At 41.2% G+C, this 26,454-nt stretch overlaps 1 protein-coding gene across 1 annotated transcript in view; it reads left to right on the top strand.

Moving 5' to 3' along the window:
- The first annotated feature begins 2,967 nt into the window (after nt 1–2,967).
- The window catches only part of slx9 (SLX9 ribosome biogenesis factor), a 35,941-nt gene continuing 12,454 nt past the window's right edge, over nt 2,968–26,454 (top strand). Inside the window, exons 1-3 of the mRNA XM_080422187.1 lie at nt 2,968–3,662; nt 5,925–6,045; nt 22,779–22,847. Of these exons, the coding sequence (XP_080278313.1) occupies nt 3,132–3,662; nt 5,925–6,045; nt 22,779–22,847 (721 nt within the window). The 5' untranslated portion in view covers nt 2,968–3,131. The remainder of the gene's footprint in view (nt 3,663–5,924; nt 6,046–22,778; nt 22,848–26,454) is intronic.

Here is a 26,454-nt window from a genome sequence, read left to right as displayed (position 1 = left end):
TTCCATATAGTACTATATTATGATATTACTTGATATAATAGCGAAAGGCCGCCACAGACAGACCCCGCTCCCATGGGAAGACAGACTATGCACCCACAGCACACTGCACACAAAATAAAAGAACTAAAGAAGGCTAGCCAATGTCAATGGAAAACAAAAACCCTCAGGCCTACTATTGAGTTTCCTGTTCTATCTCTACAGAGTAGATCTCTAGACCTACTGCACATATAAATACTATCATACAGAGTAGATCTCTAGACCCACTGCACATATAAACATCTGTACAGAGTAGACCTCTAGACCTACTGCACATATAAACACTATCATACAGAGTAGATCTCTAGACCTACTGCACATATAAACACTATCATACAGAGTAGATCTCTAGACCTACTGCACATATAAACACTATCTGTACAGAGTAGATCTCTAGACCTACTGCACATATAAACACTATCATACAGAGTAGATCTCTAGACCTACTGCACATATAAACACTATCATACAGAGTAGACCTCCAGACCTACTGCACATATAAACACTATCATACAGAGTAGATCTCTAGACCTACTGCACATATAAACACTATCATACAGAGTAGATCTCTAGACCTACTGCACATATAAACACTATCATACAGAGTAGATCTCTAGACCTACTGCACATATAAATACTATCATACAGAGTAGATCTCTAGACCTACTGCACATATAAACACTGTCTGTACAGAGTAGACCTCCAGACCTACTGCACATATAAACACTATCATACAGAGTAGATCTCTAGACCTACTGCACATATAAACACTGTCTGTACAGAGTAGATCTCTAGACCTACTGCACATATAAATACTATCATACAGAGTAGATCTCTAGACCTACAGTACTGCACATATAAACACTATCATACAGAGTAGATCTCTAGACATACTGCACATATAAACACTGTCTGTACAGAGTAGATCTCTAGACCCACTGCACATATAAACACTATCTGTACCTCTAGATCTCTAGACCTACTGCACATATAAACAGAGCTGCTTTTTGTATAGTCTACTATTTAAATAGTTTTGCGAATGCTGCTAATTGTCCCAAAGTGACTGCTATAGACCACCGAAGTCTGACGTCATTTACACATCCTTTGTTTGTCTACCTGGTTCGCAGTTTTCCACCCCCGTTCTGAATCCCATAGACGTGTTTAATATCGCGTCAAATAAGAACTGTGTTCCAAAAATAAACAAATGACCCCGGCGGTTTGACTCTTATGGATATGAAGCATCAACTGACGGTGAGAAAACGCTAATGTTACTTCCGCCGAATTAGTTACATTTTCGCCATAAACAGACTGTATCAAATATAAGTGACTGACTATCATAAACGATACAGAACCTCCTCCCTGACAATATCGCCGGGACAGTTTGTTTATTTTTGGACCACAATTCTTATATGAGACGATTCTAAGATGACCCAATGTTATTCTCCATAGAGAAATTACTTCCGCAAACCTGGGGATGAACGAGTGAGGGACTTCGGTGGTATATTTGTGACTATAATATTCCAGGGGGTCCCCACCAAAAGCGGTTAACCCATTGAGGCCGAGGTTCCGATTCTGCAAAATGTCTTCTAAATCCTAACAGTTTTCTGAAAAACCTGTTTCTATCTCAGTGGTTTTCAAACTTTTTCATGTCAAGGACCCCCAAAATGATATGAATTTGGCCGCGGACCCCCATCTCAAAATATTTTGTTCCAGGGACCCCCAGAAGCAAAGATTTGAAAATTGAAATTGATATTATATGATATTATAATATTATACTTATTTTATTAAGTATAATATTAAGTATATTATTATTTTACATCATATATGTCTAAGGATATCCTGACATAATTACAACCCGCCTCAAAGTCTTTTGGGGGTTCAAATATGATTATTTTTGGGGGGTCCCCAGTTCAAATATGATTATTTTTGGGGGGTCCCCAGTTCAAATATGATTATTTTTGGGGGCCACGGCCTGAAAAGGTTGAGAACCTCTGTGTTCTATCAGAGGATCTAGAACTCTAACGAGCGGAATATCATCCTGAACAGTGGAGGGCAGTAATAAGCAACAGCGTCAACACTGCCAGAAACCCCATTAGAAGAAGAAGAAGAAGAATACGGAACGCGGAATCGCACCGCACGTCGTTATGTTTCCTACGGACCCGTTAAGAGGGAACACCAACAGTGCTCGCTTGCAGTGTTGCCATGTCCGCTTATTATAAGCGACTCTGGGCTTGTTTTTCTGTAAAGTTGCTTGTAAATATATAGATTTTTTTTTTGGCCTGTTTCTGAAGTGTAGTTGCTTATTTCCATTTCCAAATTATAATTACTTAAAGTAGTGGTTCTCAATATGTCAATTGACCCCCAAATTAACATGTATTTGTCCCTAAAACCCCCATCTGAAAATGTTTTGTGCCAGGGAGCCCCCTGTTCCAGAATTGTGTTGTTATAGCCCTGAAACATGACTGTCATACCGTCATGTGAACCATGGCTAGTGTTGTTAGAATGTTTCAAAAATAAATCTTCCAAATATTCAACATTTTATTTCTGATCAACACTTTATTTGAGTTTAGCAGAACAAATAATAAAACAAATATACAAATAAACATGTATTGTAAGAAGATCGGAGTAAGAAAATGTACACTATTCCAAATTTTATTTCAAGATTTATTTTGGAAAATAGCCGATCTACGAGCTCACAACGCGTCGCATCGCTACGCGTTGTGAGCTTGTAGATCTGCTATTTTTCAAATAGCCAATGTATATACACTGTAGGTCTCTTTAAAGTGCTCATGTGGCCTGCTTCTTCTGGGCTTTGTTTTCCTAGACCTGCAGTGGTGGTTGCTTATTTCTCCCACAGAACCTGGCAACGCTGGCTGTGGTTGTTGTCAAACGTTTCAACACGGAGCAGAAGAGAAGAGACACCGTACGTGGCCTCGTGCACTGAAACGTCTCCAGCCTTTAAAAACTGTGTTTAATGAGGATTTAATAACAACAACAACATGAGGCTTTAAAAACACCTTTAGAATTATGATTTAATCACAACAACAACAATAAACCCTTTAATAACAATAGATAAAGCTGTTAGTAAAGCCGTCATGGTGGGGAAGATAAAGCACGTCCGTCAGAAGAGACACCAGGACGCCGTGAAGATCCTCCAGCTGAAGCCTGCTGCCTGGGAGCCTGCTGCTGCTGGGGGACCCCCCCTATCCCAGGGACCCCCCCTATCCCAGGGACCCCCATCCTCTGGGGTCTGGGGACCCCCTTCATCATCTTGGGGACAGGGAGGGCTCCCACCTTCATCTGGGGGACAGGGAGGGCTCCCACCTTCATCTGGGGGCTGCTGGAGGGACCCCAACAACACAACGAGACCCCCATCTTCGTCATCATCATCATCATCAGCTGGGGTCTGCTGGAGGGACCCCAACAAGAACGCGAGACCCCTCCCCCCTGCTGCTGGGGGACCCCCACCATCTGGGCTCTGCTGGAGGGACCCCAACAACACGAGACCCCCCCCTGCTGCTGGGGGACCCCCACCATCTGGGCTCTGCTGGAGGGACCCCAACAACACGAGACCCCCCCCAGAGACCCAGAACAGCCGCCATGACGCCATCAAGGAGAACAAGAAGGTAAACTAGTATTACAGCCTGTAGTGGTTCTCAAGCTGTGTGATTATTATATTATTATTATTATTATTATTATATTATTATTATTATTATTATTATTATTATTATTATTATTATTATTATATTATATTATTATTATTATTATTATTATTATTATTATTATTATATGATTATTTTAATTATTATTATTATTTTTGGGGGGAGGGCTCGCCAGATGACAGTGAATTGACAATTAAGACCTTTTTAATACTTAAAAAAAAAAGTAATCGACAAACTATACCATTAAATACTGGTCAAACATTGGCCAAATTGTCAAATAATATAAAAGAAAGCTGCAAAAAAAAAAGGGAAAATTGCAGCAGATCGACAAGCTCACAACGCGAGGCGTGAGCTTGTAGATCTGCTATTTTCACAATATTTATCGGTGGAACTGAGTCAAACTAAATGGAATGCCTCAACTCCTAGTGTTTTTTAGGGTGGGGGGTCCCCAGTTCAAATAAAATATGATTATGTTTGGGGGGTCGGACCTGAAAAGGTTGAGAACACTGCAGTAGCACACACACACACACACACACACACACACACACACACACACACACACACACACACACACACACACACACACAGAGCTGTGGGTCTGTAGCTAGTGGGGATCAAACCTTCTTCATTTCCATGGACCCCCCCCCCCCCCCCAGTTTGACATCTAATAGCTGGGGGTCCACGAACATGATCGTTTCTCGGGGACCCCCCCATGAATCTACACTGTTCATTTAACTCCCGACAGTGCGTGTGCACTGTGTACCATAACGTTTTTGGACCCATTTGGTTCGAAATCCATCACTCATTCAGCTGGGGGGGGGGGGACCCCCTGGAACCCCATCAAGGACCCCTGGGGGTCCCCGGACTGACGGACGGACGGACCCCACAGACTCCACTTTGAGAACCACTGATCCAGAGGAGCTCAAGCTATTATGTCTACATATGATCATAATACAGCATTATGTATATACAATATCATATCAGGCCACAGACCCCGTTTGTAAAGATTGGGCGCCAGAGAGATCCGCACGACCCATTTAGACCGGAAAAAAGGCATCTGTGTCATTTTAGATTTCTTTGGCCATTCAAAAATACCAGATATACAAGCTCAGTTTCAGTTTATTTTTGTATTTATAGTGCAACATCAGCCCACAGGGTCTCTGTGCACTTCACAACAGGTCATAGAACAAAAAACATCATACAAAAAAAAACAGTAGCAAGGAAACATAGTAAAAAATGTGCCTGCACGCGTGGTCAAACAATTACCATGCGGCAGTGCAGGGCTGAAAACATTACAGATTTAGCAACAAAAAAAAGAAAGGAACATTTGAACAATGTTAAAACCCACTGGGCAAGGAGAGGTGGCCTCCTTGAATAAAGATCAAGAGCACTAGCTCGTAGCTATGAGCTTGTAGATCTGCTATTTTTTTGGAAAAAATCGTGAATATATATATATGTTTTTAAAGCGAAGATTTTTAACTCCAATCTGTGCTTCTGGGGGGTCCCTGGAACAGCATATTTTGAGATGGGGGTCCGCGGCCAAAATACATATAATTTTTGGGTGGTCCTTGACATGAAAAAAGTTTGAGAACCAGCAATATCATAGCAACATACGAGAAGATTTCTGTTGTTAGATTAGATATAGATATGGGATATCCCCCCAGGGGTCCTTTTGGGGGTCCCAGGGGGGTCCCCACCAAAAGCACTTAATACAGCATCACAGTCATTTTAAAATATGTTCCCATTCATACGTTGGCTATTCAAAAAATAGCAGATCTGCACGTATAAGCTCACAGCTGCAAGCTTGTACATCTGCTATTCCTTTTAAAATGTTTGAACAATATAGAAAATCTTCGGAGATTTTCTATATTGTTCAAACATTTTTTAGGTAACTTATAGTTGACACAATTATAATTGTACTGTAGTTTGCAGATACAGTAGTGTGTGTTTGTAGTTTGCAGATAGTGTGCTGTGTGTGTGTGTGTGTGTGTGTGTGTGTGTGTGTGTGTGTTTTGTGTATTTTTTATTATTAGTATGATTTGTTTAGTTTTTTTCGTGTTGTGATTGACATCTTTATAATATTTGTACATGTATCTTAAAACGGATAAAACACAATACAGCTTGAGAGATTGTGTGTGTGTGTGAGTGATGTATGTTGTGTGTGTGTGTGAGACGTTATGTTGTGTGTACTGTATATTAACGTGCAGCCTTCTCTTTGACACACAGACACTGAGCTCCTTTCCATCCGGGATCTTCTCTGGAACTAAGATCAGCCGTGAGGCTCTGGTCCAGACGCTGAAGATAGAAGAGCCTACAGATGTTGTCCTACCATTACCTGCAGACAAAGGTAACATGATGTATTCAGGTTGTTGTTGCTGCTGGCTGGCTAACGGCAGGTGTAGCGCCAGTGGCTTGTAGGTCTCTCAGGTGGTTTGTGTTATCTCTACACCCTCATCAGTGATCTACATCCTGTAGTTTCGTGAGGCCCTCACAGTGTCTCACTGGGCCCATGCATGTGAGAGCGTTGTTATCACTTCCACTCCACCACCTTATTTACTCTGTGTTGGTGCAGTCCAGGATCACTGGAACTATCCAAGAGAGAAATCTAAACGGTATCATCAGAGTACTTTAGAATGTATTGGTCTGGTGTGTCAGTGCGACATTCAGACAGACATTCCTCAGTACGACAGCTGTCAGTATAAAGGGCGAGAAGTACAGCTGAGCTTACACAACCCTGGGGAGCACCAACATTAGTGGTTAATGCTGAGGAGAGGGTTCTGTTCACCTTCACCCTCTGTACTCTGTTAGTAAGGAAGGAAGCATACCAGTGAATTAAGCATGGATTCAGTTCCAACTGTACCATCCTTGACCCCAGAATATCAGACTGTATTGTATTGAAAGCTGAAGAGAAGTCTAAGAACAGCACCCTTACATGATTCTTATTAGACTCATCTAGGTGTTTTGTAATGAAGTGGACCAGTGTGACAACCGCATTCCTCTGTACCGCAACCTTTTCTTATAAGCAAACTGACAGGGATCGAATTTGTCTTTAGTTATACTCACAAGATGTTGTAACAGTATTCTTTCAAGTGATTTCATGATCACTGAAGTGAGAGCTATGGGTCTATAATCCTAATGTTCTTTTGGACGTTGGATTTTGGGTAGTGGTTTTATGTGTGAGATTTTCTAATCTCACACAATTTAGTGTACATTGCACGGATCCAGTGCACGTCATTTCCATGCATAGTCATCTAGGAAACCCGAAAATCTGTGCACATGTACGGCGAGTCCGGCGCTGAGTAGGCTCAACGCAACGTTCAGGTCGGCAACTCGTTCGCTTTAGCTCACTCGGTGGTTCCTCACGTGGCTCCAGTTCCCTTGAGACTGCGCGCCTCCGAAATGGTTTAGAGTCAATGGGGGAGATGCGAGGCGGCTATGCACGGATTTTCCAGTTGTCTATGCACGGAATGACACTGCGTGCAATGTATACTAAAGTTGTGTGAGATCGGGTTGGGTTTTCCAAACCAGAGGAATTGTGTGTGTGTCTACAGAGGTTTGAAATATTGGTTGCCACACTGGAGCCAACTCAGATGCAACGTTTTTGAGGAGAAAAGCACCGCACTCGTCCGGCCCATTAGCTTTCCTTGTGTTAGTACACCGAAACACTGTCCTGACATCCTCTTCAGTGATGATCATTCTGTCTGAGGGGGCAGGTGTTACAGCCTTCAGTATTTCAGTGCACCTACAGGAATTGAATCTGGCAAAGAAAGTATTTAGGTCATTAGCAGGTAAGCCAGGTTCATTGTCTGTCACAATAGGTTTGGTCGGGGATGACATTCCTGTCATGGATTTCATAGTGTGATTATTGGCTTTAAACGCATCCTCTAGATGCTGTCTATGTGCCAGTTTTGCCTGCCTCATTTTGGTTTTTAGCTTTTTTTTCTGTCAATTTAAGTGCACCGAAATCTTTGTTTATGAAGGCTGTTTTCCTTTCATTTATTACATCTTTTATGTCCTTGGTCACATATGATGCATTGTTTGGATAGATTTTAATTTCCTTTTGTAGGAACATCCAGCTGTACACAAATAATATAATCATTTGTAACTGGTAATTTCATCCAATGAACCATCTCTAAAAATGTCCCAATCTGTACAGTCCAGGCATGCTTTTAGTTGTTCCTTGCTTTCATTTGTCCATCCATGTCCTAACTACTTTCTTCTCCGGGCTTTCCTCTCTTTAGTTTTGACTTATAAACTGGAGTCATGCACACAACATTATGATCAGAGGTCAATATAGGCGGCTCAACCTTGGCTACATACAGCGTTGTCATGGTGATTTTGTTACTGGCAGGACGGTGTTTTAATGACGTCACGCGCGCACGGCACGTGCACACCGCAGGCATTTTATTTTACCTTAAATTAGGAAACATGTTTGTATAGGAAACGTTTTTTTAGCTTCATTTTAGTCTTTTTAAACGAATACAAATTCAAGGAATGCCATGAATTATAGCGCTGAAACTGAAAGTTTGCTTTGAACGAGTATCTTTCTCCTCTTGGACGGTGGCTGAGGCATTGCTGCGTGCAGACAGGATACTGGTAGCAGCCCTACTGAAGCCAACACGCTGTGTTGCTTACCGTGTAGCCTATTCACCCGTTTCCTAGGCTGTGTGTGTGTTCCACTTCCTGTCGATTTTGATCCAATGGAATCCAATGAAACTGGTCAGATGACCGATGTTATCCAATGAAATCGACAGGAAGTGGAAAACACACAGCCTAGGAAACGGGTGAATAGATGGGAGGTGTGAGGATTGAGGAATCTGAGGAAACATTCTAGCGTGCACGTGCGTGAACGAGCGTGCACAGTACCGTGCCGTACCTTGCGCGTGAAAAAAATCACTGGCCACACGACGCCCTACTCCGTGTGGCCTCCATGACACCACTGGCTACAAATGCATTTGGAATGTTCACATAACACTTGTCCAGAATATTATTATTATATCAAGAGCTGTAACTCTTGAGAGTGTAAAATGAAACCAAATGGACCCTTACGGGTCCATTTGGTTTCATTTTACGCTCTCATGAGTTGAATTATTGTTAAACATCCGCCTCACTTAATTTACAAGAAGTCTAACACAATTAGAGAATGTAGAAGAATTGTTATTTTTGATCAACGTGTGCCTGTCATCTCTCCTATTGGTACCAACTAATCAATACAGCATGGATGGAATTGTGGACTAAATCCTATCCAACAATAATAAAATATTCTAAAGTCTTTGGTTCTGAGAGTCTAAATCTCATCAAATGGTGATTCCGTGGCTAAAATGACGAATAAATAATGGAGCTTGATATGAAAAAGGTTGAAAACCACTGTTTTATTGTATAATAATCGATAATTTCAAAGTAACTAGTTAATTAAGATTTCAAATAATTGTAGTGGAGTAAAAGTACAATATTTGCCTCTGAGATGTAGTGGAGTAGAAGTAAAAGTACTGAAAATTGGAAACACTCCAGTAAAGTAAAAATACCTAAACAATTTACTTAAGTACAGTACTTGAGTACATGTATTTAGTTACTTTACACCACTGCCAGCATGTCTTCTGTGGAAGCATGTTTCACCGAGAAAACAGCAGATCTACTGGTCTTCAAGATACTCTAGGGACCAGTATTCCATTTACCTGTCAAACACCAGTGGGAACTCCAGTCCACTCTCCAGTCCATCTCATTCCCCCCAGATTTGGCACAAACGTGGAGATGAATTCATTCTACTATTATGCCACTAAAATGTGGAATGCCCTACCGTCCATCAGCCATAAAAAAATGTGATTCCCCTCCCTAACTGAATAAAGTATTCAATCAAGCGATTCCCCGGCATTACCTTCTCTCACCACTAGATGGTGTGTGTGACCTGTGAATAAAAGTACCAAGGATCAGATGGTGACCTCACCAACAACCTGAAGTGTATGTAGCCACTAGCCAGTGGTGTAAAGTAACTAAGTACATTTACTCAATTACTGTACTTATGTACAATTTTGAGTCAATTGTACTTTACTAAAGTATTTAGTATCACAATATTATAAATACTCTGTTACCAGTAAAAGGCCTGTGTTCAAAATGTTACGTGAGTAAAAGTACAAAAGTATTGTCATCAAAATATACTTAAAATATCAAAAGTAAGTGCTAAAATGTTTGAAAATAGCAGATCTACAATACCTAGGCTTACCTTTATAATGTAATAATTTATATCTACAAAGTAACTAGTAACTAAAGTTTTTATATAATTGTAGTGGAGTAAAAAGTACAATATTTTCCTCTGAGATGTAGTGGAGTAGAAGTAAAAGTACCGAAAATGTAAAATACTCCAATGAAGGGACCCCCCCCCCCCCCCCCCCGACAAGCACTTGGAATTGTGGGAATCACATTTAGCTTGACTCGGTTCCACAGATAAATATTGTGAAAATAGCAGATCGACAAGGTCACAATGCCTCCCGCTGCGAGGCATTGTGAGCTTGTAGATCTGCTATTTTCAAAATATTTGCCTCTTTCTTATATATATTTTATATATATGTTTTTCTTTTAATTATTTTTATTGTTTTAGGTATTGTGTATTAAAAGTCCTTAAATTGTCACTCAACTGTCACAGAAATCATGGGGACCCCCCTGGGGGAAACAATTGTTTTCTTAACAATCGACTAAATCCATTAGTCTGGTTAACTGTATTCTACTTCATTGTACAATGGCGGTGTGAGGAAATAGCTGAGCTTGTAGATCTGCTATATTCACATTCAAAGAATCGAAATTGAGCTTGCATACGTTTGAAATAATCCTGATTAGTTAGTATTGATTTGAAGTCATAATGCCTAGCACGCACACGCACACGCACACACACACACACACACACACACACACACACACACACACACACACACACACACACACACACACACACACACACACACACACACACACACACGCACACGTCACACACACACACGTTTGTCCAGCTCCCGTCTCTGAGCTTTTGATTCCATGCAGAGAGAGAGAGAGACCGATGGAGAGGGCGAGCGAAGATCTCCCCCCCTCCCCCAGGGCATTGACTCACATTATACTGTGCCATCATTAACCTCCTCTCACGCATCGCGTGAGAGAGAGAGAGAGAGAGAGAGTTCCCATTTTGAAGTATGTGGCTGAGATGTGATATTTTACAGATCACATAGTGTATATTGTGCTGTAAGGTCTTACAGTGTACTGAAATGACACGCAGACACTAGAATACTGTGAGCAGTGGTGGACAGTAATGAAGTTACTTGAGTGCTGTACTTAAAATATATATTATATATTTTACTTTCAATTCTTTTTTTTTTATTGTTTTTTTTTGGGGGGGGGATTCTTTATACAAATAAATTGAATAAGAAATAAAGTAATACATAATAAAATAAAATAAATGGAAAAAATAAATGGAAGGACAATATCAGGACAAGGACAATATCAGTCACCACCACTGCACCAAACTGCTAATAAAGTATTCAATCAAATCAGTCAAAAGCAGAACCAAGGACGGGCCGCGTTTTCGATGAATCCAACAACATCCCCTTGGGAAATCACAGGTTCCTCACAGAGATTCCAGCTTGTAGATCTGCTATTTTTGAAAAATCGCGAGAATGTGTGCAAATCTTTGATTATATATATATTTTTTAAAGCAAACATTTGTAAAGTATGTTGTTCCAGGGACCTCCTGAGGCAAAGATTTGAGTTACAAATGTTCGGTTAAAAAATATATATATATTCAAAGATTTGCACAAATGTTCAAAATTTAAAAAAAATAGCAGATCTACAAGCTCATAGCGCGGCACTCGGTGCCGCGCTATGAGCTTGTAGATCTGCTATTTTTGAATAGCCAAAGTATAAAATAATGGTGATAGCTAAAATCTAAAATGACACATGACAATTGAATGGGTTGATGGGTAAAACCAGATTTTTTTTTCCAGTTACACCTTCCAGAGCACTTTAGTTTCTTTAATCGCGCCGTAGTGCTTTTCTCCGCCATTGTTGTTCTGAGTAATTCTTCCCGGGACCTTAAAAAATAGCCGATCTACAAGCTCACAATTGTAGTTGTGAGCTTGTAGATCTGTATTTATTAATGGAATTTAGATTTTTTTTTTTCATGAATAATTGTGGGAAAAAAACTAAAAACAAAATCTACAAGCTCACAACGCGTCACGATGCGACACGTTGTGAGCTTGTACTACTTTCGCTACTTATAAAAAATAAATTATGTATTTTTTTTTATGGAATTACGATTTTTTTATGAATAATTGTGAAAAGAATCTTTTCAAATATATGTATTTTTTTAATCGAATAAGAAGTAAAAAAAGGGATATTTACTTGCGAGTCGCGACCCATAAAAACGGGTCCACGACCCACTGTTTGGGAACCACTGCCCTTATAACCTAACCTCAAAACCACGCCCACCTGGGCGGAACACCTGGGAAAGAGAGAGAGAGTCCCCGGCTCGTGTCACACATCTGTCTTAGTTATTCTGCAGTGGGGCGTCGCACACAGAGCCACGTGACAAAAGGACTGCGTGCTGCAGTCTAATGAAGTATTTACTACCAGACCCCTGAGAGAAGGTCCATGTGTCAACGATGACCTCAGAGGTCAGCTCCCCAAAGACCAGCCTGCCAGCCTGTCTTTCCCTCTCCTCTCCTCTCCTCTCCTCTCCTCTCCTCTCCTCTCCTCTCCTCTCCTCTCCTCTCCTCTCCTCTCCTCTCCTCTCCTCTCCTCTCCTCTCCTCTTCCTCCTCTCCTCTCCTCTCCTCTCCTCTCCTCTAAGTCCTCTCCTCTCCTCTCCTCTCCTCTCCTCTCCTCTCCTCTCCTCTCCTCTCCTCTCCTCTCCTCTCCTCTCTTATCCTCTCCTCTCCTCTCCTCTCCTCTCCTCTCCTCTCCTCTCCTCTCCTCTCCTCTCCTCTCCTCTCCTCTCCTCTAAGTCCTCTCCTCTCCTCTCCTCTCTTATCCTCTCCTCTCCTCTCTTATCCTCTCCTCTCCTCTCCTCTCCTCTCCTCTCCTCTCCTCTCCTCTCCTCTCCTCTCCTCTCCTCTCCTCTCCTCTCCTCTCCTCTCCTCTCCTCTCCTCTCCTCTTTTCTCCCCCTCTCCTCTCCTCTCCTCTTTTCTCCCCCTCTCCTCTCCTCTCCTCTTTTCTCCTCTCCTCTCCTCTCCTCTCCTCTCCTCTCCTCTCCTCTCCTCTCCTCTCCTCTCCTCTCCTCTTTTCTCCCCCTCTCCTCTCCTCTTTTCTCCTCTCCTCTCCTCTCCTCTCCTCTCCTCTCCTCTCCTCTCCTCTCCTCTTTTCTCTCCTCTCCTCTCCTCTCCTCTCCTCTCCTCTCCTCTCCTCTCCTCTCCTCTCCTCTCCTCTCCTCTCCTCTCCTCTCCTCTCCCCTCCCCTCCACCCTTTTTAAAACCCACTTAACCCCTTAAGACCTGAGGCCAATTCAAAAAAATATTGATTGAATACTTTATTAGCAGTTTGCAACAGAAAAAAAAAACACAGGAAACTACAGTTCTCAGCACAAGGTCTGCTAAGAGGATTTTAAAACACAAGAAAGCACTATGGCTGGTTTCCATTGGGGTCCTTTGTACTCAATTCATCGAAGCATTTAACGACGGACAAGACGAATGTCTTCTAAATCCTAACAGTTTTCTGAAAAACCTCCTATGTCAGTGGATCTCAAGCTTTTTCATGTGAAGGACCACCCGAAATGATATGTATTTGGCAGCGGACCCCCCCCCCCCACCCCCATCTCAAAATATTTTGTTCCAGGGACCCCCCAGGAGCAAAGATTTGAGTAAAAATAAATTATATATATATATATTCAAAGATTTGCATTAATGTTCACGATTTTTAAAAAAAATAGCAGATCTACAAGCTCATAGCGCGGCACGAAGTGACGCGCTATGAGCTTGTAGATCTGCTATTTTTTTGAATAGCCCAAAGTATAAAATAATGGTTAAAGTGGTTGAAATGTAAAGTGAGTGACACAGATGCTTTCCCGGTTTTAATGGGCTAAACCCTACAGTATATATATATACGTGTTTGATAGGGCGTCCCCCAGGGGTCTGTGCTTGGCCCCCTCCTTTATTCTCTATGCACCAAATGGCTTCGGAGAAAATTAGCCTTTGTGTCAGAATACAAGGTCAGAATGTGAATATAGGAACGCTAGGGTTCATATGGTAACACATAAGGCTGGTAAATTCATATTCTAATTTCGAATATGGGGGAAATATGTGTATTCAAATATGAAAATTAATATAAAAAATAAAATAAAATAATAATTTTATTTGTTATGTTTATTTGACAGGAACATACAAAAAACAATCTATTATTGGATCCGAGCACTTGTGTTGATGCATTAAAAGACCAGGCGATTTCTTGATTAATGGTCAAAATGGCTGAAATAGCTGATCTACAAGCTTACAACACGTGTTGTATGATTGTGGATCTGCTATTTCTGCTACATTTTTCAACATGGAAACGATTATGAGGATCATGCAAAAATAATTGTTATCTAAAAAATAATTACAATTAGGCGATTGTATAATAATAGTTATACAATAATAATTATTATACAAAATAATTGTAATTATTTTGACAGGCCTAATACTAATCTGTAGAATAATCGCCAAGAAAATAAGCGATAGTTTTAGCCCTACACCGCCTCAGTGAGCCTCTGTCCTCATGTCTCCTCTACACTTCAATCCTCATCGTTTTCCATTTGCTTCCTCTCATGCTCAACTCAAGAGCTTTGAAGGGCTTTTTCTGCTTTGAAGTGTTGCTGGATGTTCAGTGTCCTCCATTAGTTTGAAGTGTTGCTGGATGTTCAGTGTCCTCCATTAGTTTGAAGTGTTGCTGGATGTTCAGTGTCCTCCTGCTGGATTCCTGCATTGCATCGACAACAAAAACACAAGTTCAGTGGTGGAAAAAGTACTCATCTGTCTCTGTCTGTCTCTCTCTCTGTCTGTCTGTCTGTCTGTCTGTCTGTCTGTCTGTCTGTCTGTCTGTCTGTCTGTTTCTCTGTCTCTGTCTCTCTGTCTCTGTCTCTCTGTCTCTGTCTGTCTGTCTGTCTGTCTGTCTGTCTGTCTGTCTGTCTGTCTGTCTGTCTGTCTGTCTGTCTGTCTGTCTGTCTGTCTGTCTGTCTCTCTGTCTGTCTCTGTCTGTCTGTCTGTCTGTCTGTCTGTCTGTCTGTCTGTCTGTCTGTCTGTCTGTCTGTCTGTCTGTCTGTCTGTCTGTCTGTCTGTCTGTCTGTCTGTCTCTCTGTCTCTCTGTCTGTCTGTCTGTCTGTCTGTCAGTCTCTCTGTCTGTCTGTCTGTCTGTCTGTCTGTCTGTCTGTCTGTCTGTCTCTCTGTCTCTCTGTCTGTCTGTCTGTCTGTCTGTCTGTCTGTCTGTCTGTCTGTCTCTCTGTCTGTCTGTCTGTCTGTCTGTCTGTCTGTCTGTCTGTCTGTCTGTCTGTCTGTCTGTCTGTCTGTCTGTCTCTCTGTCTCTCTGTCTGTCTGTCTGTCTGTCTGTCTGTCTGTCTGTCTGTCTGTCTGTCTGTCTGTCTGTCTCTCTGTCTCTCTGTCAGTCTCTCTGTCTCTCTGTCTGTCTGTCTGTCTGTCTGTCTGTCTGTCTGTCTGTCTGTCTGTCTCTCTGTCTCTCTGTCTGTCTGTCTGTCTGTCTGTCTGTCTGTCTGTCTGTCTGTCTCTCTGTCTCTCTGTCTGTCTGTCTGTCTGTCTGTCTGTCTGTCTGTCTCTCTGTCTCTCTGTCTGTCTGTCTGTCTGTCTGTCTGTCTGTCTGTCTGTCTGTCTGTCTGTCTGTCTGTCTGTCTCTCTGTCTCTCTGTCAGTCTCTCTGTCTCTCTCTGTCTGTCTGTCTCTCTCTGTCTGTCTCTCTGTCTCTCTGTCTGTCTGTCTCTCTCTGTCTGTCTCTCTGTCTGTCTGTCTGTCTCTCTGTCTGTCTCTCTGTCAGAAGAGCACAGTGCCAATCTCTCACCCCCCCCCCCTCACCCCCCCTCTCACCCCCCCCCCCCCAAAGAAAAGCGAAAGCTGAGGCCCAAACAGCCTTACAGGATGCTGGGGTGGGGAGGGGGTGTGTGGGGTGGGGAGGGGGTTGTACTCTAGAAGTCTCTAGCCCGGCCTGTAATCACAGCTCTCCATTTCACCATAAACGCTGAGAAGACGATGCTCCCAGTGGGAGTTGACCCCCCATCCACCTCCCCACACCCACCACCTCAAACACTATAGATCCACTGACCCCCCCCCCCCCCCTCCTCCACTCACTCACCCACCCCAGGGTGATCGTGTTTCACACACATCCATCCCTGTTCTCTTCCCGCATCCTCAGTCAGCAGCAGTGATCAGGGTTTCTATATAGATGCCTATCAGGTCCTGTCAAACAGCAGCTCTAACACATTTGTTGTCTCGCTGCGGTGGCAAGATAAAAGAAACGCCTGCTGCTGCTGCCAGGCTGCCAGGCTGCCCGCTACGCTACGTTACGGCATGCCTGGCCGATCATCAACTATAGATAAAGGCCCGTCTGAGCCCCGTCACAGAGAGACGGGACATTCCAGGAGCCTCGCCGCTAGCCGGCCCGGCCGGCCGCCTCGGCCCGATGTTGTCCCTACAGCTGCAGCGATCTGTTTATTTTACTTTCTGATTTTCTTCTATCCATTACCTGATCAATCAAATCATCTAAAAGTGTGTTTTTTTTATATAATATATATTTAAAAAAATGCAATCAATTAAGCGAATAAAACAAATGTATAGATTATTTTTGTATCAACTAAATCGATTCGTGTGATTAACCACTGTTGTTGTACAAGAATGTTGCTGTTGTATTAAAAAAATCAAAAAGACAATTTAAAACAAATTCATGATAAAAAAAAACAATGTATATATTATATGACTAAAAAAATAAATATGTATCTAGATATTGTATGACTAAAATATGTATTAATACTCAATACATTTTATTTGTTCGGTTAAAGGTAGGGTAAGTGATATTTTTTGGTAAAATATATTTTTATTTCTTAAAAAGGTTAAAGTACTATATTGTGATAGTAATCATTGCTACAGAGTGTTTGTTGGGTCACAGGGGTCTCTACAGCTCTTTAGTAAACACAGTATAGTACATTTTCAGGTATAGGTGATACATTTTAAGCCAATCAGGAGAGAGCACTGAAAATGCATTCTCTGTTTAATAAAGAGCTGGAGAGACATGGAGACTCCTTTAACTGAACAAACACTCTATAGCAATGAGTACTATCACAATATAGAGCTATTTAACACTTATTTTAACCCAAAGTAAATCACTTGACCTACCTTTAACTGTAGCACGCTTATTTCCACCCAGACGAACATAATGTCGACCGAGCGCCCCACACACACCCCAACCACCCCTATCAAACCCCCCCCCCTCACTCACATCCCCATCCCCCCCCCCCCCCACCCCCATCCCCTTCAGTGAAGTGTGTAGTGTAGACGGAGGCCTTTCATCTAGCAGACAGACAGAGCGATGCGTCTCATTGCACCAGGCTGTGATGAAGAGCCGTCTCTCTCTCCTCCGGTCATGTGGGTCAACCTGGTCGCTCCGGGGCGTGTCTGTCTGGAGACGCAACCGCCGACCCTTCCTACGGACAGCCAAGTTAACCCCCCCAGCAAGAGGTATAACCCATTAAGACCGGGAACGCATCTGTGTCATTTTAAGATTTATCTGGCTATTCAAAAAAAGCTGATCTACAAGCTCATAGCGCAGCACCGAGTGCCGCGCTATGAGCTTGTAGATCTATTTATTTATTTATCGAAAAAAATTACTTTGAATATATATATTTTTTAAAGCGAACATTTTCTGAAATATTTTGTTCCAGGGACCCCCCAGAAGCAAAGATTTGAGTTACAAACGTTCGCTTTAAAAATATATATAGTCAAAGATTTGCTCAAACTTTCCCCGGTTTTTCCAAAGAAATTGCAGATCTACAAGCTCATGAGTGACGCGCTATGAGCTTGTAGATCTGCAAATTTGAATAGCCAAAAAAATCTTAAAATGACACAGATGCGTTCCCGGTCTATAAAGGGTTAAGTGATTACATTTGACAGAACTAATAGCCTGGTTATGATGTACAGGAAACCAGGCTTATTTAGGGCAATAATGCATGGATCAAAGTTCTGTCATCACGACTGATTTCCATCAATTGGATTCCATAATAGAAGACATCATGTCTTCTACAGAAGCATGTTGCGCAGCGAAAATAGCCGATGAGAGCTTGTAGATTATTGTAGGGGGGGGGGGTTAGAGTTTCCCCTATGTTATGCTTAGTTGTGTGGTGATGTCAACAAAAACATATTGGTTGATGTCCTCTTTAACACATTGATTGCCTGAGTTATTTCAGATTTTTTGCAGTTTATTGCCAGAGATTTTTCATTGAAAAAAAAAAGTACTCAGGAGCTGAGATACAAAATTTTAAAGTTTTAAGTTAACAAGGAAGTGGATAGGAGTCTAGATCTTCGACTAATCATATCTCCTTGGTCTTTGGGTCAAATTAAAAAATTAAAAAATTTAAAAATTTAAAAATTTAAAAAAAACTTTTTTTTATTTTTGGAAAAAAAAATGTTTCCTTAAAAACGAGTTAACTCGATCTAGGCAATCAAGTGATGGATTTTAAAAACGAGTAAAAACGAGTTAACTCGTTCTAGGCAGTCAATGTGTTAAGTATACACAAATCCACGGAGCGCTGCCCTGTAGGTGGCGCCGCCATTGCTGCGGTGTCAGTCAGCTGCTGTCACTGACTGCTCACGTTACTCTTTTACCTGCTTTTTACTAACTTTTACTAACACTAACTTTACAAAAATGTACAGAAAATGGGGGACGTGCTGTACCTGTGTAGTTTATGGCTGCTCCAACAGCCAAGCAGGTAAAGAGTAACGTCAACAGACGGACAGAACCGTAGCAGCAGCTGACCGAGTCCGACACCGCAGCAATGGCGGCGCCACCTACAGGGCAGCGCTCCGTGGATTCGTGTATAGTAACACATGGTTGTGTGTGTGTGTCATGCATGTGTGTGTGTTCGTGCCTGTGCGTCCACTGAGATCTGCGTTCGTGCGGTCGTAGAGGGGTGGGGGGGGAAAGGGGGTTGAGAGGGCGGGGCAGGGGGACAGGACGGACGGGGGACACGTCAGGGCGCGGTGGAGTACACTGAAGAGACGCCTAGACCCGTGTGCTGGCTGTGACCTTTGAACCCCATCTGCACGGCGTGTCACTACAGATCGATGGCGAGATCATCATAAATAAAACTACAAAAAAATGTCCAAAACATTTTCAAGACTTTTCCAAAATAGCAGATCTACAAGCTCACATCATGGCACGGAAGTGATATATTTATATACTGTATATATATATCTGCTGTTTCTGAATGGCCCAAAGTATGAAATGATAGTGGTTACAATTATTGCGACGCCACCGTCGTGACCTTTTGAACTCCATCATGGCGGGCGTGTGGCCACAGATCGATGGCGTCCCAGCGTTCCTTTCAGTGTGATGGACAGCGTACTAATCAGGTCAGGTCAAATCAATAAGGAATCATGAGGGGGGAAAAAAAGGAAAATTGAGTACAGGATTACATGACGGCAAAAAGAAAAACGTTTTCAACTTTTTGGTCCCAAGGCACAGCGCTAGGCATGACAAAATCTAGCAAATAAATAGCCAATCTGCTACTTCAATGATCACGTTCTATTTGTATTTGAATAAATACATGAATAAATACATTTCAAATGTTTACCTTTAATGACATACCCAAAATAGGGAAGCCAGCCTTTTTTTCTGCTCTCGGGTTTAGAATTTATATATATATTTTTAGTGTAAACATAATTCATACGTGTGTGTGTGTGTGTGTGTGTGTGTGTGTGTGTGTGTGTGTGTGTGTGTGTGTGTGTGTCAGACTCGAGGCACAACAGTATGACACTGTTTGTGGAACCTCTCATCTACAAGCTCATATGAGCTTGTAGGTCTGCTATTTTTGTGAAAATGTGTGCAAATCTTTGAATATATATATATATATATTTAAAGCAAACAAAATATTTTGAGCTGTGGGTCCACGGCCAAATACATATCATTGTGTGGGGTCCTTGACATAGGTTAATGATTCTGAATCCATTGCAAGCATTTGTTTTGCACCAAAACCACTCCTTGGGCTAAAAACGGCCATAGCCATCCTTTTCCAGGTATACTTTTTGTGTAAAAAGCCCATTGAGATTGGGCTGTTTTTAGTGGTTTTGGTGCAAAACAAATGCTTGCAATGGATTCAGAATCATAAAAACACCCTAGTTTGACACCTCACATGCTACTTAAAACAGCATGGAAATGCAGGGAAATGGTGGGTACCCCAACTTTCAGCAGCTGTCAAAAATTCTCCTAGGGAAACTGCATTTCAGTCTTTGTGAGATGTGTTACTAGACACTTTTACAAACACATTGGTGAAGATTTTTTTTGGTAAGGAATTTATTCCAAGATTGGATTTTTTTCTGCTAATATCCCCTGACTATATTCAAAGATTTGCACAAATGTTCACGATTTTTCAAAAATAGCAGATCTACAAGCAGTGCGGCACTACGAGCTTGTAGATCTGCTATTTTTGAATAGCCAAAGTATGAAAAATAATGACACAGAATGCGTTCCCGGATTAAAAGTGATAAAAGTACTCCTCCATCATCTCTTAGGCCTCGGATTCCACAGCCTTTTCCATTTCAAGGACGGCCAGTTTAATGTGCATTGATTAGACCCACATAACAGACGATGCTTTATCTCTGGTCTACACTGTAAAATCTCACTGTGTTCATTTAACACATTATAAGACCTGAGGCCCATTCTACTAATGTCTTCTAAATCCTAACAGTTTTCTGGAAAAAAATGTATGTTTCTATATCAGTGGTGCTCAGACATTTTCATGTCAAGGACCCCCAAAATGATATGTATTTGGCCCCCGACCCCCATTTGAAAATGTTTTGCGTAAAAAATGTTTTCTTTAAAAATAAATTAATATATATATATTCAAAGATTTGCGCCAATTTTAAACAATCTTTGAAAAATAGCATCGCAAATCTTCTCTTCTAGGGTGGGCCAAATATATATATATATATAAATGAATTTGGGGGAGAAGAAGCTTGGTTTGGACATGGTGCTCAGCTAACTAGGAACGGGACAATAATCACTATTATCGTTTATACCAATGAAACAAACTAAACAATTTACACACGTCATTGAGGTGTGTGTTTTTTTTTTAAGCTGATGGGTGTGTGTTTTTAGAAGCTTGTGTGTGTGTGTGTGTGTGTGTGTGTGTGTGTGTGTGTGTGTAGGGTGGCCACATGGCTACCGTCACTGTCAAGGAAATATCCGGTCTGTCCCTTGACCTTCTGGCATCATCGGCCAATGGCAGCGGCTCGCTGACCCTACTGCTGTTCAGCCCAGGATGGGCTGGGATGGGAACCATGCCCCCCCCCCCCACACACACACACACACGCGCTCCACTTTAAGAAGCACTGGCGTGGAGCGCGCACGCACACACACACACACACACACACACGCCATCCACATCTCTCTTTTTCTGCCTTTCATCTCTGTCTCACTTACTTCATTCTCGCGGCTGTTTTCCCTCGATCGGATTTTTCTTTCTCCCCTCTTTTCTTCATCTCTCTTTCTCACCCTTACATTAGCACACACACACGCATACACACACACACACACACACACACACACACACACACACACACACACACACACCCCAGTGGGCCCCTGAGGTTGTCCTGGACGTGGGGGGGGGCTCAAGGTGGCTCTGCTGATAAAATAACATTAAAGAAAAAGGTTTTTTTTCCGTCTCCGCCCAGGATGTTTTTCCCACAGGAGTGGAAAAAAGATAGCTGTAACTATAGGGTCAAATGAGTTGTAGTGTGCCTTTATGGAGCACGCTGCATCCATGTACCCTCCATGTGGAATGAGCTGCCTCTGTGTGTCAGCCAGTCTCCAGTAGGGATGCAAATGATCCATGTATTCATTCATTCATAGTTGATAACCTCATCGATCAATTAATCGATTAATTAATAAGCGGCGTTTTTTTTTTACCAAAAGGAAAATTCTTGTCCGAAACCGTAATTCTCACCAAAAGCCCTTGAATATGATGGAATATGATTAAGGATTACTGTGATTATCGAAGCTCACATTTGATATCACACACACCATACTGTACCTGTAACTTTCACTAGCCAAAAACTAAAAATGTGTAATGTATGTCTTCTACCAAAATCAAATCAAATGTATCCTGTCTGTCTGTCTGTCTGTCTGTCTGTGTCTCTCTCTCTCTCTGTCTCTCTCCCATGTTTATTTATTGGTGTGCTCCCTCTGCAGAGTGGAGCCTCGCTGTGTTTGATGGTCAGCGTCATGTAACATAACTGGTTGTGTTTTGATGTCATTAGTCATACAACCACATCTCACCAAACTATAGCCCACTTTACACCTAAACAAGGGTGGATGGCGTTATTTTCTTCCAGCGATGCTCGAAGCAAACGCAGGCATAATTCTCATACCTGTGGCTGTGTGCCAATGTGTATATATATATATATATATAATATATAATAATGAACTCCCCACTAATGTCAGGACAGCAGAGTCACTGCCCATCTTTCGCCCCAGGCTGAAAACCCACCTCTTCAGGAAACACTACCCTTCCTCTTCGCCTTGCCTACTGCAAATATTTTTACAAGCTCTTTTATTGTTTTATTGGATCTTGTTTATTCGATACACTTATTAGTTTTAGCTCTTGCTCATTTGATTTTCCTATTTGTCTCATCTGTTTAATAAAGTAGGTATAGCTGATATATTGCACTTTTACTTTAGCGCTAGGTATACTCTTAAGTTGCTTGTTTTAGAAGAAAATGCACTTAATACTTCTGGTGAATAGTAGTTTCATTCCCTACCTATGTTGAATGCACTTATTGTAAGTCTCTTTGGATAAAAGCGTCTGTAATTTAATGTATGATTTGGCATTAAGTGTGTTTTTTCCCCCCCTCCGCAGGCGTGGAAGAGAAGAAACTCAAGTCAAAGAAGGAGAAGATGAAGGAGAGGAGAGACCGCTGGCTCAATAGTGAGTGTCCATGATGAGGCATTAATACTCATTCATTCACCACTCTGGTGTGTCCAACATATCCATGCTGTCAGGCAGACACGTTCTCCGTATTTTGTAAATTAATGCCCTATTTCATCACACAAGAGTGTCACACACAAGTAGTGAAAAAAGCACATCCATAAGGCTATTTTCACAACTCTAAAATGTTTTCAAAATAATAATAAAAAAGGAACGGTTTTGGACATTCAAGACCGCAACGATATACCAGCTCACACGCTTTGAGCTTATAGATATGTTTTACCTCATGACACACAGGGCGTATGGCAGAGTATAAATGACTCTAGCCACGAAGCAAAGTTCAGCAATTACGAGTGTTGCCATGTCTGCTTATTATAATTGACTTTGGGCTTATTTTCCTGTTAAGTCGCTTGTAAATATTGGTAGTTGCGGGTTGTGTTTTTTGGGCTCGTTTCTAAAGTGTAGTTGCTTTTGGGCTTGCTTCCAAATCGTTTAATTATTATTTAAACCAGTGGTTCTCAAATACTTTGAAGTCATGAACCCCCAAATTAGTATGTATTTGTCCCCTAACCCCCCCATCTGAAAATAAAATTGGTGTAGTAATTAGAATGTTTAATAAATATTCCAAATATTCCACATCTTATTTGAAGATATCCTGAAAATAGCAGATCTACAAGCTTTTGTGAGCTTGTTGATCAGATATTTTCTAATAGCCGATGTATACAGTATATACTGTAGGTTTAAAGTGGCCTATACTTAGGCCTGTCACAATTATTACATAATTGTCTAATCACAATTATTTGAGATAATCGCAATTATTTTTTGCATAATCGTCATAATCATCTCCATGTTGCAAAATGTTCATATATTTTCAGATAGCAGAAAAAGCTGATCTACAAGCTTACAAGGCGTCACTTCGCCTTGTAAGCTTGTAGATCAGTTCTTTCTGCTATTTGTACATGTATAAAAATATGAAATATGCCAATAATTTCTTTGTATATTTAAGTTATTTGCAATTTTTCATTACGAAGCCTAAAAGGCAAAAACGTTTTTGTATTCACATGTTCCAATGCCAAACAGAGAATTAGATCGTTAATGGCAATTATTTGAGTGGCAATTAATCGTCAACTTAAATGTGTAATCGTGACGGCCCTACATATACTAGTCGCTTCTTTTGGGCTTGTTTTCCTAGACCTGGTCGCCTATTTTTCAAACAAAATCCGGCAACACTACCACCCCCCCCCCCCACCCCCCATCCCGACACCATCATCCTCCTATAATTGTGATCAGTCCCTGTAACTCTATCTATCTGCTGAGCCAATCAATTCCTGGGTAACACAAAACTCATCCTCTCTCTCTACGCGTATATAATTAGGCGCTAATGGCTCCGCCGCGCGAGTCTCTCGCTGAAACCCAAGACCCCGGCCCTCCCTCCCTCCCTCCTCCTCCCTCCCTCCCTCCCTCCACGCTCTGGCAGTTTTTCGGAAATTATTAGCAAGAAAACGAGGAGAAGACGGCCTTATTTATCCGTTTATTTTTTTCATATTATCGTCGTAATTATTGGCACAATAATTCCAGGAATGGGTGTGGAGGCTGCGTGTGGGGAAACAAGCTTGTTAACCGGGGTCTGAATACCTGATCTAATCTATGTGTCGTTTCCACACAATTATTAAAACCCTGAAATATAAATGTCACATTTTATTCCTTACTCTATGTGTCGTTATTAGGGCTGTCACCGTTACAGATTGACGATTTCATTGTCACTCAAATAATTGTGATTAACGATTTTAATTGTGTGTTTGGCCGTTGAACATTGAATTCAAGGACCTCAGTGGAAACGAGGACTTTTTTTGGACGGACCTTTTTTAGACAAAGTGTTTTTAACTGTACTTGTGCTGTTTTACATTTTCGCCTAATAAAATAATAATGATCAATCAACATTGGAATATATGAAGCCTTTTAGGCTTCGTAATAAAAAAAAAAAATATATATATATATTTATTTTTTTTAAATGTTCAGAACCCAAGATATCATTATCTGAAGATTTGCTGCTCCATTCACTCCTTGTTTAACTTATTACTGAAAAGGCTGTATCTCGGCTCCTTTTTTGTACTATGATTTTTTGGCCCAGACATGTTATTTTCAACATCAGACAATTAATATCAGCAAGGTCGCGATGACCTCGTTGACATTTGTGAAACCACACAGTGCAACCCTCAGTGATTAGCACCCATCAGGGGATCGATTATACTGGAGATAAGAATTCTGTGACTACTTGAAAATCTAAGATACATTGAAAAATCTCTGGCACTGGGACCACATGGCCAGAAATAATTCTGGCACTCAATGAGTTGATAATTTTATACATGTAAAAACAGCAGAAATAGCTGATCTACAAGCTTACAGCGCGTCACAAAGATCGGCTATTTGCTGCGACACTGGTACTTATAATAATAATAAAACTATATATATAAAATAATAATACTACTAATAATAATAATTGTATTTGTATTGCACTTTTCATTCACAGTAGGGTGCTACATAGTCAAAAGCATGATATCAATCGAAAAAGGTAAAAACATTTTGCTAAGCATAAAAGGATTTTGCAGACGGTAGTTACACACAATTTAACACGATAACGCCTTCCTAAATAGAAAGGTCTTTAGGCCTGTCTTAACCCATTAACTCATTCAGTGCCTGACTTATTTCTGGCAGTTTGGCTCTGAGTGCCAAAGCCAAAATTCATTGTAAAAAAAAAGTGCTTAGGAGCCGAGATACAGCCTTTTTTCAGTAAGAAGTAAAACAAGAAGTGAATGGAGCAGAACATTTTCAAATCATGATATCTTGGGTTCTTTTCTTTTTTTTTTTTTACGTCTTAGACGTCCAGTGGCACAGGGCTTATGATACAACGGATGATACAACGGACGGATCTATTAAGTTTTTTTTAAAGCGTATGTTCCTATAATCAGTGGTTCCCAAACTTTTACATGTCGAGGACCATCCAAAATGATATGTATTTGGTGGCGGACCCCCCCATCTCAAAATATGTTGTTCCAGGGACCCCCATGAAGCAAAGAATTGAGTAAAAAAATTTCGTTTAAAAAATATATATATATTCAAAGATTTGCACAAATGTTCATGATTTTTCAAAAACAGCAGATCTACAAGCTCATAGCGCGGCCGCGCTATGAGCTTGTAGATCTGCTGTTTTTTTAATAGCCAAAGAAATGACACTGATGCATTCATGGTCTTAACTCTTAAACTGCCAGGGTTTTTCAAAAATAGTTTCCAGGTAAAGGAAACATGTTATTTTTTTCTGTTTATTTTTTAACATTGAAGTGAATTGAGCAGCGACTTTTTGGAAAATGTTGTCTCCTGGTTCTTTGTGAAAAACGGAAAAACCCAAAAAATAAAGAATAATTTTAGATTTTATTTTATTTTGTTTTTGATAAATAAAAAAATAAAAAATGTTTATAAACGTTTTTGGCAGTATAAGAGTTGTGTCCTTAAATCGTTGGGAAAGGCGTTCCACAGGGCGCGGTGCCGGTAAACCTTGGCCCTCCTGACCTGTATTGTGTCCGTCTGTCTGTCCGCCCCTCTCTCTCTC

This window comes from Gymnoscopelus braueri (genome assembly GCF_963280865.1).
Source record: "Gymnoscopelus braueri genome assembly, chromosome: 24".
Classification (NCBI taxonomy): Eukaryota; Metazoa; Chordata; class Actinopteri; order Myctophiformes; family Myctophidae; genus Gymnoscopelus; species Gymnoscopelus braueri.
The sequence above is the reverse complement of the archived record's forward strand: the minus strand, read 5'-3'. Positions and strand labels throughout refer to the sequence as shown.